At 43.7% G+C, this 14,497-nt stretch overlaps 1 protein-coding gene across 5 annotated transcripts in view; it reads right to left on the reverse strand.

The window, feature by feature from the left end:
- Window positions 1-1,947: 1,947 nt before the first annotated feature.
- The window catches only part of SIPA1 (signal-induced proliferation-associated 1), a 107,668-nt gene continuing 95,118 nt past the window's right edge, over window positions 1,948-14,497 (reverse strand). For 3 of the 5 annotated variants that reach the window (XM_077287333.1, XM_077287332.1, XM_077287334.1), the window contains exons 13-15: window positions 14,311-14,371; window positions 14,145-14,211; window positions 1,948-2,646 (exon numbers count right to left, since the gene is read on the reverse strand). In XM_077287333.1, the coding sequence (XP_077143448.1) occupies window positions 2,497-2,646; window positions 14,145-14,211; window positions 14,311-14,371 (278 nt within the window). In that variant the 3' untranslated portion in view covers window positions 1,948-2,496. The remainder of the gene's footprint in view (window positions 2,647-14,144; window positions 14,212-14,310; window positions 14,372-14,497) is intronic. The other 2 variants (XM_077287337.1, XM_077287336.1) reach the window with 1 other exon arrangement.

The raw sequence follows: 14,497 nt of genomic DNA on the forward strand, positions 1-14,497 counted from the left end.
TTGTGCAGATACTTTCTTTTGATCGCCCGTTATTGCATTTTAATGCAATGTCGCAGCGACCAAAAAAACTTAATTCTGGCGTTTCAAATTTGTTTCTCGCTACGCTGTTTAGCGATCAGGTTAATGCTTTTTTTTATTGATAGATCGGGCGATTCTGAACGCGGCAATACCAAATATGTGTAGATTTGATTTTTTTTATTGTTTTATTTTGGATGGGGCGAAAGGGGGGTGATTTAAACTTTCATTTTTTAAAATTTTTTTCATATTTTTAAAAACATTTTTTTTTTACTTTTGCCATGCTTCAATAGCCTCCATGGGAGGCTAGAAGCTGGCACCACTCGATCGGCTCTGCTACATTGCAGCGATCTGATGTTCGCTGCTATGTAGCAGAAATGCAGGTGTGCTGTGAGCGCCGACCACAGGGGGGCGCTCACAGCAGGCCGGCATTAGTAACCATAGAGGTCTCAAGGACCTCTATGGTTACCATCCTGATGCATCGCCGACCCCCGATCATGTGACGGGGGTCAGCGATGAGGTCATTTCCGGCCGCCCGGCCGGAAGCGCCGGTTAAACGCCGCTGTCTGCGTTTGACAGCGGCATTTAACAGGTTAATAGCGGCGGGTGAATCGCGATTTCACCCGCCGCTATTGCGCGCACATGTCAGCTGTACAAAACAGTGGACATGTCGCGACTTTGATGTGGGCTCACCGCCGAAGCCCACATCAAAGGGGGAGACACGACATGCGCAGTAATAGTACGGCGCATGTCGTGAAGGGGTTAAGACAAGAATAGATTGTGATCGGTTAGGATCTGGCCAAGAAGTTGATATCCTGCTGCCGGGAGAAGGACAGAAGTCTTGAAAAGTAAGAGACAACAATGTAAATATTGAGTCTTTACATAAACTTTATGTATTTGTCAATAAAAGATGAAAAACGTATGAAATGCTGATAATTGTACTGCAGTAACCAGAGAAACATCCGACTATAACATCAAAAAACACTGAAGCAGCAACGATTGTGTAAACCAAAATTTATGTCAGACTCAAAATGTTAAGCCACCACTGCAGATTAAGTAATTCGATATCTTTCGAATGGTTTTCATAGGTGGACAAATCTTAAAAAAAAAAAAAAAATCTCATTTTAGTGCATTTTATCACAATGTATATTTTTAGGTTTAAGAATTTGTGTCAACTAATTGATGATTGTATCAGTGGTTGGCACTGTATGGTGGCTCAGTGGTTAGCACTGCAGCCTTGCAGCGCTGGAGTCCAGGGTCTAAACCCCAACAAGGACAACATCTGCAAGGAGTTTGTACTGTATGTTCTCCCCGTGTTTGTGTGGGTTTCCGCCGGGATCTTTGGTTTCCTCCCACACTCCAAAGACGTACTGATAGGGAATTTAGAATGTGAACAGTGATGATGATGTCTGTAAATTCAGTGGATTGTGATAGTTATCCAGTGAATTTAGAGCTCTCTAACAGGAAAGTGGACCTTCCACTGATATAAAGGTAAGATAAATAAACAGTGAAGGACTTCTGATCTATTTATATAAATAAACAAAATAATATTCCAGGGTCGACATTCCTGAAGATTGGAGTGAGCTTCTAGGTGCTCGAGGACTCATCAAGCGCCAAGCTCGAGTCCCCACCCCGAATGTTTTGCGGCTCTTAGACAACCATTAAACACGCAGGGATTACCTGTGTATGGCAAATAATGCCTGTATGTTTTTTGATTGTCCATCAGCTGCGAAACATGTGGGGCGGGGACTCGAGCATGGCGGTAGAGCACCCGCGATACCCAAGCACCCTGATGCTCCCTCAAGTGGCGATCACGCTCCCTCAACCCTACTGAAGATGTATGTAATGTCCTTCTTGCTTAGCGTGTCCTGTTACTACAGAAATAAATACCTTTGGTGGATAAAATTAATCACTCAGAAGGAAGAATTCAGATAATATTACCCTTTATTGTCCCAAATGTACATTCATTATGGCAGGAACTTTAAAGATAATCACTGGAAGACATTAATACTCTATGTACAAAGACGCTCGATACAGGCCATCCTTCCTTCGCAATGTTCCAGCGGTATGCGTCCTAGTAAAGCTCTCACTGTCCCATCAGCATTCACAGTATTTGTAAGCCATACCTGAAGTCACAGTGGATCCAGATCTTCCGGCCACTACGGAAAGGATTCTCTTCCCTCAGTTTGTTTTTTGTCTGATCTGTATGGTTTTTATTTTCTTCATTGATTCAATCCCCTGGAATATTCGTTAGTGGTTGTCTGAAATAATTATACCCGAACACCTAATAATTCAGTGTTTGACTCATTTTATGCTCCAGAAACCATCTCTCCCGATATTTCCATAGAACTCTTATTAAATTATCGACCGGTATTACCTTGCATTGTCTTTCAATTTGATCATATCATTGATTTATCATGAAATGATTCCCTGATCCCAAACTTTTTCTACAAAAGTTCTTAATGAATACTTCTTCATAATTTAGTCATTAGCCGTTCCTTCACAGTTGCTGGCTCCACCCCTGAGGATCTTGGCACCGCTTTCTCGGGGCAAAGTTCCAGTGAACGCTTCTTCTTGGGTCCTTTTCAGACTCAGAACCTCAGCTTGAAGTTGTGCTCTTCCTTCTTGCTCCTAAGCAAAATATAGTGAAGATTTTATTGGTATTTATTGGTACTTTCAATGATTTTTCAAAATTGCGTTTGTTCATATGTGAAACGAGGAAAGACGACATGACAAGAGTTTTGTACAACTGATTTTGATTGGACTTCACATAGGTTTAGCTGTATTTGAGTGCTAGAAAAGTACATGCTTCAGTATGTAAAGATCTGGGTATAGTCACAAATATGGATTTTGGGTGCCTAGGCCACTGTGGTAATTTGTCATAGGTTATATTACATTTTTATGTGGTGTACTTAATTTTCTTTATAGAATGCTTATGTCCAATTTACACTGTTTTTTTGCAGAATTAATATATATACAGTACAGACCAAAAGTTTGGACACACCTTCTCATTTCAAGATTTTTCTGTATTTTTATGACTATGAAAATTGTACATTCACACTGAAGGCATCAAAACTATGAATTAACACATGTGGAATTATATACTTGTAAGGGGGTGTGCAGAACACTGGTTTGAGCCCTGCATTCCTGTGCATGCCTACCTAATGAAACTGGGTACTTTTTCTGTTTGCTGTGTGTCCTGTGTAGTTTATGATAGCTTGACACTGTTTAATATGATAATGGCTGACACTGTTCTGATATCTGTGTGTTAGGGACAGGAATAGGGACAGTCAGTGGCAGTGGAAGGTCAGCATTGGTAAGGGCTTTTGGCAGGGTAGTTGTGTGGTGAGTTACAGAGAAACAGTTGAAAGAGACAGAAGAAGCACTGAGGGAAGCAGGTCTGGAGATGTTAGATCTTAAAGCACGTGAAAAGCGAGGCAGTCTGGAAGGGTCGGTGGCTTGTCTGTGGGTTACCTCCCGTGACGTCCGGGACTTACGGTCCAAACAGGAATTGCAGAGGCAACCTGATTTTTCGCCCAGGATGGGGAAAGTGGACGGGGAGCACCTAGTATCAGAAAGCTGGAATTCCCAGGGGACTGCAGGTATGGAAGCCATGGTGCTAGAAGATAATCTGAAGGAAAAGACCAGGGAAAGTGCAGGAGGAGAAGTTCTTATGTCTTTTGCAGATTGTTGGATTAAGTCTGTTATGAAGATGCACGAATTGAGTAGTTTTATTGAAAATAAATTGGGACTTTGATAACATTTGTGTGTGTCTGCAACGGGTAGGAGCCATGCATGCTGTGAAGGATTCTGACCCACAGGTGGGTGAACTACTTGACACACACAGCACACCACAAAATGGACATGATATTTCTGTAGCGGAGCGTCAGGGTGTGATGAGGAAGCAGCAGCAATCCCTAGGTACGGCTACCACCCTGGCCCCGTTACATACTTAACAAAAAAGTGTGAAACAACTGAAATTATGTCTTATATTCTAGGTTCTTCAAAGTAGCCACCTTTTGCTTTGATGACTGCTTTGCACACTCTTGGCATTCTCTTGATGAGCTTCAAGAGGTAGTCACCGGGAATGGTTTTCGCTTCACAGGTGTGCCCTGTCAGGTTTAATAAGTGGGATTTCTTGCCTTATAAATGGTGTTGGGACCATCAGTTGTGTTGTGCAGAAGTCTGGTGGATACACAGCAGATAGTCCTACTGAATAGACTGTTAGAATTTGTATTATGGCAAGAAAAAAGCAGCTAAGTAAAGAAAAACAAGTGGCCATCATTACTTTTAGAAATGAAGGTCAGTCAGTCCGAAAAATTGGGAAAACTTTGAAAGTGTCCCCAAGGGCAGTGGCAAAAACCATCAAGCGCTACAAAGAAACTGACTCACATGAGGAAGGAAGACCAAGAGTCACCACTGCTTCTGAGGATAAGTTTATCCGAGTCACCAGCCTCAGAAATCGCAGGTTAACAGCAGCTCAGATTAGAGACCAGGTCAATGCCACACAGAGTTCTAGCAGCAGACACATCTACAACAACTGTTAAAGGGACTCTGTCACCTGAATTTGGAGGGAACAATTTTCAGCCATAGAGGCGGGGTTTTCGGGTGTTTGATTCACCCTTTCCTTACCCGCTGGCTGCATGCTGGCTGCAATATTGGATTGAAGTTCATTCTCTGTCCTCCATAGTACACGCCTGCGCAAGGCAAGATTGCCTTGTGCAGGCATGTACTACGGAGGACAGAGAATGAACTTCAATCCAATATTGCAGCCAGTATGCAGCCAGCGGGTAAGGAAAGGGTGAATCAAACACCCGAAAACCCCGCCTCTATGGCTGAAAATTGTTCCCTCCAAATTCAGGTGACAGAGTCCCTTTAAGAGGAGACTTTGTGCAGCAGACCTTCATGGTAAAATAGCTGCTAGGAAACCACTGCTAAGGACAGGCAACAAGCAGAAGAGACTTGTTTGGGCTAAATAGCACAAGGAATGAACATTAGACCAGTGGAAATCTGTGCTTTGGTCTGATGAGTACAAATTTGAGATCTTTGGTTCCAACCACCGTGTCTTTGTGCGACGCAGAAAAGGTGAACGGATGGACTCTACATGCCTGGTTCCCACCGTGAAGCATGGAGGAGGAGGTGTGATGGTGTGGGGGTGCTTTGCTGGTGACACTGTTGGGGATTTATTCAAAATTGAAGGCATACTGAACCAGCATGGCTACCACAGCATCTTGCAGCGGCATGCTATTCCATCCGGTTTGCGTTTAGTTGGACCATCATTTATTTTTCAACAGGACAATGACCCCAAACACACCTCCAGGCTGTGTAAGGGCTATTTGACCAAGAAGGAGAGTGATTGGGTACTACTCCAGATGACCTGGCCTCAACAGTCACCAGACCTGAACCCAATCGAGATATTTTGGGGTGAGCTGGACCGCAGAGTGAAGGCAAAAGGGCCCACAAGTGCTAAGCATCTTTGGGAACTCCTTCAAGATTGTTGGAAGACCATTCCCGGTGACTACCTCTTGAAGCTCATCAAGAGAATGCCAATAGTGTGCAAAGCAGTCATCAAAGCAAAAGGTGGCTACTTTGAAGAACCTAGAATTGTTGTGAAATTGGATTTTGGGCTCCCCCGGTGGCCACTGGTGGAATTGAACTGGTGTGCATCATCCTCTCTGTTCACCTGTTTCCATCAGGATGTGGGAGTCGCTATTTAGCCTTGCTCCTCTGTCACTTCCATGCCGGTCAACATTGTAATCAGAAGCCTTTCTGTGCATGTTCCTGCTGCTAGACAACTCCCAGCTAAGTTGGACTTAGTCCTTGTTTGTTTTTGCATTTTGTTCCAGTTCACAGCTGTAGTTTCGTTTCTGTGTCTGGAAAGCTCTTGTGATCTGAAATTGCCACTCTGATGTTATGAGTTAATACTAGAGTCTTAAAGTAATTTCAGGATGGTATTTTGATAGGGTTTTCAGCTGACCATGAAAGTGCCCTTTCTGTCTTCCTGCTATCTAGTAAGCGGACCTCAATTTTGCTAAACCTATTTTCATACTACGTTTGTCATTTCATCTAAAATCACCGCCAATATTTGTGGGGGCCTCTGTCTGCCTTTCGGGGAAATTTCTCTAGAGGTGAGCCAGGACTATATTTTCCTCTGCCAGGATTAGTTAGTCCTCCGGCCGGCGCTGGGCGTCTAGGGATAAAACGCAGGCTACGCTACCCGGCTACTGTTAGTTGTGCGGCAGGTTTAGTTCATGGTCAGTTTAGTTTCCATCCTTCCAAGAGCTAGTTCGTATGTTTGCTGGGCTATGTTCTCTTGCCATTGAGAACCATAACAGTTTGACCGGCCTAAAGGGTTAAATTAATTGACAGAGAAAGGAGAGAAAAGAGAAGTCTGCTGAAGATTTTTTTTTTTTTTTTTCTCAGTTCTGAGTGTGCTTGTAATTAAATCTCTTGCAAGTCTGCCTATATTGCAGCCTTTCTCTCTCTCTCTCTCCTTCTAATCCTGGAATGGCTCTGTGTTCACCTGTTTAAAATGGATATTCAGAGTTTAGCTGCAGGTTTGAATAATCTCACCACGAAAGTTCAAAACTTACAAGATTTTGTTGTTCATGTTCCTATATCTGAACCTAGAATTCCTTTGCCTGAATTTTTCTCGGGGAATAGATCTTGCTTTCAAAATTTCAAAAATAATTGCAAGTTGTTTTTGTCCCTGAAATCTCGCTCTGCTGGAGATCCTGCTCAGCAGGTCAGGATTGTGATTTCTTTGCTCCGGGGCGACCCTCAGGATTGGGCTTTTGCATTGGCTCCAGGGGATCCTGCGTTGCTCAATGTGGATGCGTTTTTTCTGGCCTTGGGGTTGCTTTATGAGGAACCTCAGTTAGAACTTCAGGCGGAAAAGGCCTTGATGTCCCTATCTCAGGGGCAAGACGAAGCTGAAATATACTGCCAGAAATTCCGTAAATGGGCTGTTCTTACTCAGTGGAATGAGTGCGCCCTGGCGGCGAATTTCAGAGAGGGTCTCTCTGATGCCATTAAGGATGTTATGGTGGGGTTCCCTGTGCCTGCGGGTCTGAATGAGTCCATGACAATGGCTATCCAGATCGATAGGCGTCTGCGGGAGCGCAAACCTGTGCACCATTTGGCGGTGTCTACTGAGAAGACGCCAGAGAATATGCAATGTGATAGAATTCTGTCCAGAAGTGAACGGCAGAATTTTAGACGAAAAAATGGGTTGTGCTTCTATTGCGGTGATTCAACTCATGTTATATCAGCATGCTCTAAGCGTACTAAGAAGCTTGATAAGTCTGTTTCAATTGGCACTTTACAGTCTAAGTTTATTCTATCTGTGACCCTGATTTGTTCTTTATCATCTATTACCGCGGATGCCTATGTCGACTCTGGCGCCGCTTTGAGTCTTATGGATTGGTCCTTTGCCAAACGCTGTGGGTATGATTTGGAGCCTCTTGAAACTCCTATACCCCTGAAGGGGATTGACTCCACCCCATTGGCTAGCAATAAACCACAATACTGGACACAAGTAACTATGCGGATTAATCCGGATCACCAGGAGATTATTCGCTTTCTTGTGCTGTATAACCTACATGATGTGTTGGTGCTTGGATTGCCATGGCTGCAATCTCATAACCCAGTCCTTGACTGGAAAGCTATGTCTGTGTTAAGCTGGGGATGTAAGGGGACGCATGGGGACGTACCTGTGGTTTCCATTTCATCATCTATTCCCTCTGAGATTCCTGAATTCTTGACTGAATATCGTGACGTTTTTGAAGAACCTAAGCTTGGTTCATTACCTCCGCACCGGGAGTGCGATTGTGCCATAGATTTGATTCCGGGTAGTAAATACCCTAAGGGTCGTTTATTTAATCTGTCTGTGCCTGAACATGCTGCTATGCGAGAATATATAAAGGAGTCCTTGGAAAAGGGACATATTCGTCCTTCGTCATCTCCCTTAGGAGCCGGTTTTTTCTTTGTGGCTAAGAAAGATGGCTCTTTGAGGCCGTGCATTGATTATCGGCTTTTGAATAAAATCACGGTTAAATATCAATATCCGTTGCCACTGCTGACTGATTTGTTTGCTCGCATAAAAGGGGGCCAAGTGGTTCTCTAAGATAGATCTTCGTGGGGCGTATAATTTGGTGCGAATTAAGCAGGGGGATGAGTGGAAAACCGCATTTAATACGCCCGAGGGCCACTTTGAGTATTTGGTGATGCCTTTTGGTCTTTCAAATGCCCCTTCAGTCTTTCAGTCCTTTATGCATGACATTTTCCGTGATTATTTGGATAAATTTATGATTGTGTATCTGGATGATATTTTGATTTTTTCGGATGACTGGGACTCTCATGTCCAGCAGGTCAGGAGGGTTTTTCAGGTTTTGCGGTCTAATTCCTTGTGTGTGAAGGGTTCTAAGTGCGTTTTTGGGGTTCAAAAGATTTCCTTTTTGGGATATATTTTTTCCCCCTCTTCCATCGAGATGGATCCTGTCAAGGTTCAGGCTATTTGTGATTGGACGCAACCCTCTTCTCTTAAGAGTCTTCAGAAATTTTTGGGCTTTGCTAACTTTTATCGTCGATTTATTGCTGGTTTTTCTGATGTTGTTAAACCATTGACTGATTTGACTAAGAAGGGTGCTGATGTTGCTGATTGGTCCCCTGCTGCTGTGGAGGCCTTTCGGGAGCTTAAGCGCCGCTTTTCTTCCGCCCCTGTGTTGCGTCAGCCTGATGTTGCTCTTCCTTTTCAGGTTGAGGTCGACGCTTCTGAAATCGGAGCTGGGGCGGTTTTGTCGCAGAGAAGTTCCGATTGCTCCGTGATGAGACCTTGTGCTTTTTTCTCGCGTAAATTTTCGCCCGCCGAGCGGAATTATGATGTTGGGAATCGGGAGCTTTTGGCCATGAAGTGGGCTTTTGAGGAGTGGCGTCATTGGCTTGAGGGGGCTAGACATCAGGTGGTGGTATTGACTGACCACAAAAATCTAATTTATCTTGAGTCCGCCAGACGCCTGAATCCTAGACAGGCGCGCTGGTCGTTGTTTTTCTCTCGGTTTAATTTTGTGGTGTCCTACCTGCCGGGTTCTAAGAATGTTAAGGCGGATGCCCTTTCTAGGAGTTTTGAGCCTGACTCCCCTGGTAATTCTGAACCTACAGGTATCCTTAAGGATGGAGTGATATTGTCTGCCGTTTCTCCAGACCTGCGGCGGGCCTTGCAGGAGTTTCAGGCGGATAGACCTGATCGTTGCCCACCTGGTAGACTGTTTGTTCCTGATGATTGGACCAGTAAAGTCATTTCTGAGGTTCATTCTTCTGCGTTGGCAGGTCATCCTGGAATCTTTGGTACCAGGGATTTGGTGGCAAGGTCCTTCTGGTGGCCTTCCCTGTCTCGAGATGTGCGAGGCTTCGTGCAGTCTTGTGACGTTTGTGCTCGGGCCAAGCCTTGTTGTTCTCGGGCTAGTGGATTGTTGTTGCCCTTGCCTATCCCGAAGAGGCCCTGGACGCACATCTCGATGGATTTTATTTCGGATCTTCCTGTTTCTCAGAAGATGTCTGTCATCTGGGTGGTGTGTGATCGTTTCTCTAAGATGGTCCATTTGGTTCCCCTGCCTAAGTTGCCTTCTTCTTCCGAGTTGGTTCCTCTGTTTTTTCAAAATGTGGTCCGTTTGCATGGTATTCCGGAGAATATCGTTTCTGACAGAGGTACCCAATTCGTGTCTAGATTTTGGCGAGCATTCTGTGCTAGGATGGGCATAGATTTGTCTTTCTCGTCTGCTTTCCATCCTCAGACTAATGGCCAGACCGAGCGGACGAATCAGACCTTGGAGACATATTTGAGGTGTTTTGTGTCTGCAGATCAGGATGATTGGGTTGCTTTTTTGCCTTTAGCGGAGTTTGCCCTCAATAATCGGGCCAGTTCTGCCACCTTGGTGTCTCCCTTTTTCTGTAATTCGGGGTTTCATCCTCGATTTTCTTCTGGTCAGGTGGAATCTTCGGATTGTCCTGGAGTGGATGCTGTGGTGGAGAGGTTGCATCAGATTTGGGGGCAGGTAGTGGACAATTTGAAGTTGTCCCAGGAGAAGACTCAGCTTTTTGCCAACCGCCGGCGTCGGGTTGGTCCTCGGCTTTGTGTTGGGGACTTGGTGTGGTTGTCTTCTCGTTTTGTCCCTATGAGGGTTGCTTCTCCCAAGTTTAAGCCTCGGTTCATCGGCCCGTACAAGATATTGGAGATTCTTAACCCTGTGTCCTTCCGTTTGGACCTCCCTGCATCTTTTTCTATTCATAATGTTTTTCATCGGTCATTATTGCGCAGGTATGAGGTACCGGTTGTGCCTTCCGTTGAGCCTCCTGCTCCGGTGTTGGTTGAGGGCGAGTTGGAGTACGTTGTGGAAAAAATCTTGGACTCCCGTGTTTCCAGACGGAAACTCCAGTATCTGGTCAAATGGAAGGGATACGGTCAGGAGGATAATTCTTGGGTGACTGCCTCTGATGTTCATGCCTCCGATTTGGTCCGTGCCTTTCATAGGGCTCATCCTGATCGCCCTGGTGGTTCTGGTGAGGGTTCGGTGCCCCCTCCTTGAGGGGGGGGTACTGTTGTGAAATTGGATTTTGGGCTCCCCCGGTGGCCACTGGTGGAATTGAACTGGTGTGCATCATCCTCTCTGTTCACCTGTTTCCATCAGGATGTGGGAGTCGCTATTTAGCCTTGCTCCTCTGTCACTTCCATGCCGGTCAACATTGTAATCAGAAGCCTTTCTGTGCATGTTCCTGCTGCTAGACAACTCCCAGCTAAGTTGGACTTAGTCCTTGTTTGTTTTTGCATTTTGTTCCAGTTCACAGCTGTAGTTTCGTTTCTGTGTCTGGAAAGCTCTTGTGATCTGAAATTGCCACTCTGATGTTATGAGTTAATACTAGAGTCGTAAAGTAATTTCAGGATGGTATTTTGATAGGGTTTTCAGCTGACCATGAAAGTGCCCTTTCTGTCTTCCTGCTATCTAGTAAGCGGACCTCAATTTTGCTAAACCTATTTTCATACTACGTTTGTCATTTCATCTAAAATCACCGCCAATATTTGTGGGGGCCTCTGTCTGCCTTTCGGGGAAATTTCTCTAGAGGTGAGCCAGGACTATATTTTCCTCTGCCAGGATTAGTTAGTCCTCCGGCCGGCGCTGGGCGTCTAGGGATAAAACGCAGGCTACGCTACCCGGCTACTGTTAGTTGTGCGGCAGGTTTAGTTCATGGTCAGTTTAGTTTCCATCCTTCCAAGAGCTAGTTCGTATGTTTGCTGGGCTATGTTCTCTTGCCATTGAGAACCATAACATAGAATATAAGACATAATTTCAGTTGTTTCACACTTTTTGTTAAGTATATAATTCCACATGTGTTAAATTGTTAATTCATAGTTTTGATGCCTTCAGTGTGAATGTACAATTTTCATAATCATGAAAATACAGAAAAATCTTTAAATGAAAAGGTGTGTCCAAACGTTTGGTCTGTACTGTATATATAGGCAATCTGTGAATTTTGACCATACGTTAATTCTCCATTTCTAATTGCTTCCACAGAATATACTATGTAAAGACTGGTTCAAATGGCTGTATTTCATGATTCATATACAGACCATAGTGCCTTGATTGACCTCTGGTCTCCTCCTAATTTAAACTTATTAAAGCCTCATAGGCATATGAGAGGCTTTAAAGGCAATCGGACACCAGGTGTCTGTTACCTCATCTTAGAGCAGCGTGATGCAGGAAAAGAAACCCTGATTTTAATGATGTATCACTTAGTTTACTGCGTGCAGCAGTTGTGAAACAATCAGAGTTTTTAGATGTAGCATGAAGCAGAGCTCATAAAGCTGCCCCCCGCCCACACTGCAGCTTTCTGTGTACATTGTCTATTGACAGTAAGCTGCTTATCACAGGAGGGGGTGTGGTTGGACCAGGACTCATTCCAGCTGTAGTCCAGGTAGTGATAATATCCTGGTGATAAAATATTCATGGTATTGAAACGATAGCACACAGCCTAATAAGTGGTACATCCGTGAAATCTCACCCCTTATGTCATGTTGTCCTCAGATTACATAGCAAAACCCTGCTGACAGATTCCCTTTAAGTTCAGGTCAGGACACTGGGTTCAGTACAGGTATTGCAGTCCAGATACGGACTATGAAATATGGCCATCCGAACCTGAGCATTACAACACCCATCTTACAGAGCTGAAGGCTTTACAGTTTTATTAAAACTTGTACATGGGAGCACAAAATTTCTCTCTGGAAATATAAACTGTGGTGATGGTTTACTTCCCCAGTGAAAGGGTGCAACGTTTCGACTCTTAATGGGTCTTTTTCAAGCTTGAAAGATAGGGTTAACATTTTTGTAGAACCCCTTTAAGGAATATATTTTTATTCATAGAAAATAAAGATTACAGTGCTCTATAGAGATGGTTGACATCGTTGGCAACGAATAAACAATTAATGGGTCTTTCTCAAGCCTGAAAAAGGCCCTTTCTGGGTCGAAACGTTGAATCAGGTCATTGGGAAAATTAAGTGTCGCCATGGTTTACAGTTTCGGAGTGCTGCGGTCTCTCTTTTCTTTACTGTGAGGCTGTACAGTGGCATGTAAAAGTCTGGGCACCCCTGGGCAAAATTACTGTTATTGTGAACAGTTACCAAGTTGACGATAAACTGATCTCAAAAAGGCCTAAAGTTAAACGTTAAATATGACACATTTCCTTTGTATTTTAGGCAAATATATATATATATATATATATATATATATATATATATATATATATTTATATTTATCTTTTACATTTATTTAAAAAATTACAAAAATGAAAATGGTCCGATGCAAAAGTTTGGGCACATGGCGTTCTTTGTCAGAGCTCTGGCAAAGAACGCCATGTGCGCTTGAAACGCGTTGCTGCTATGCTGTCCTTTTACTGATTTTTATACATATTTTTTGCACCTTTTCCTTTCTAATATATGTTGCAAAAAATTCTGGAAGCTGGATCAACCCCTCTTTTCGTCCACATGTGATTACATCTTGTCCTATGGATCTCGTGCCTCCAACCGCCTTGGGCGTGGGTGAGCTGGTATTTCTTTTTCTAATATTTATTTCAGATTATGGTCTCTGTGGAATACGGGTTGGAGATCAGCACCAATTTTCCTTCGGATGCTCATGTGGGGGTTGTATGTGACCACAATAGGCGCCCTGTTGTTGTTCTCCTGCAGTCTATAATCCTGGAGGTTGCTTCTTGGGATCCTCCTTGTAGCCCTGTGGATTTGTTCATCTATTACCAGTGGATGGTATCCTTGTTGTAGGAATGTATTCCTCAGTGATCACAGCTGTAGGTTTCTGTCTTTACTGTCTGAACAGATACGGATGGACCTCAGAGCTTGACTGTAGATGATGGACTTTTTTGTGTCTTGGATGAAAGCTGTTCCATCTAAGATATTCCGGATGTCCTGTGGGCTTATGGAAAACTGATGTTTCAAACTGAGGAAAGGGCAACTTGATAATGCTTTGCTATCTTTTTACAGCCTTCTCATGCTTTGCGGGCCTCCACCAATTTCAGAGTGCCAGGCAGCTGCTCAGAAGAACCCATGGCTGCTGGTTTTTGGCACAAGGTTAGAGGAGGCTGGGTTTTTATAAAGCTGGAAATTTTCATTACCTGGCCTTTCCTATCGATGATAGTGAACAAGCCATAACCCGAACAGGCTAACTAAGGTCTGCAAACTTGGTCAAAGTTATCTGAGCACACAAATCTCCGAGAGTGCCCAAACCTTGGCATCGGCCCATTTTCATATTTGTAAATTTTAAAATGTAAAAAAAAAGCAATTTTTTTCTGCCTAAAATACAAAGGAAATGTGTCATCTTTAACTTTAGCCCTTTTAGAGATCATTTCATCTTCAACTTGCTTAACTGTTCACAATAACAAATTTTGACCAGGGGTGCCCAAACTTTTACGTGCCGCTGTATATGGACCTGAGACAGGCAGCACCGTGCATCCTTTGCCTAATTAATGGATACACTGCTGGCTGTGCTGCTGATCTTCTATGTACGTTTTTATATATGTGCTATGTCAAGAAAATATTTTACCACCAATAATTAGATTTTTTTTCTTACCCTTTTAAGGTCTTCCTGAAGTTTCTTCAGCTTCATTTCCAGCTCTGTAACTTTGTCATTAAGATTTCTAGTAAAGAGATGACATTTTATTAATACAGTAAATGTCACTTCGAAATCCTATGGTGTGAAATGCGTGGACCTGACAATTAAGGTGTTTGCCGCTTACCCTGATGCTGCTGGGAGAGAGCTTTGAGCTCCCAAATCATTTTTAAAAGCTTGTACCTGTTCTGTAAGAACACACAAAGTGTAAGAAAAAGTAATAGTCTCCTTGTCACACACTAACACAGGCATCAGCATTGCTGGAAGTATCTTATTATGTAGCATCACACTGGTATGGAGCGGACATATATACA

Source organism: Ranitomeya variabilis, chromosome 2 (genome assembly GCF_051348905.1).
Source record: "Ranitomeya variabilis isolate aRanVar5 chromosome 2, aRanVar5.hap1, whole genome shotgun sequence".
Lineage (NCBI taxonomy): Eukaryota > Metazoa > Chordata > Amphibia > Anura > Dendrobatidae > Ranitomeya > Ranitomeya variabilis.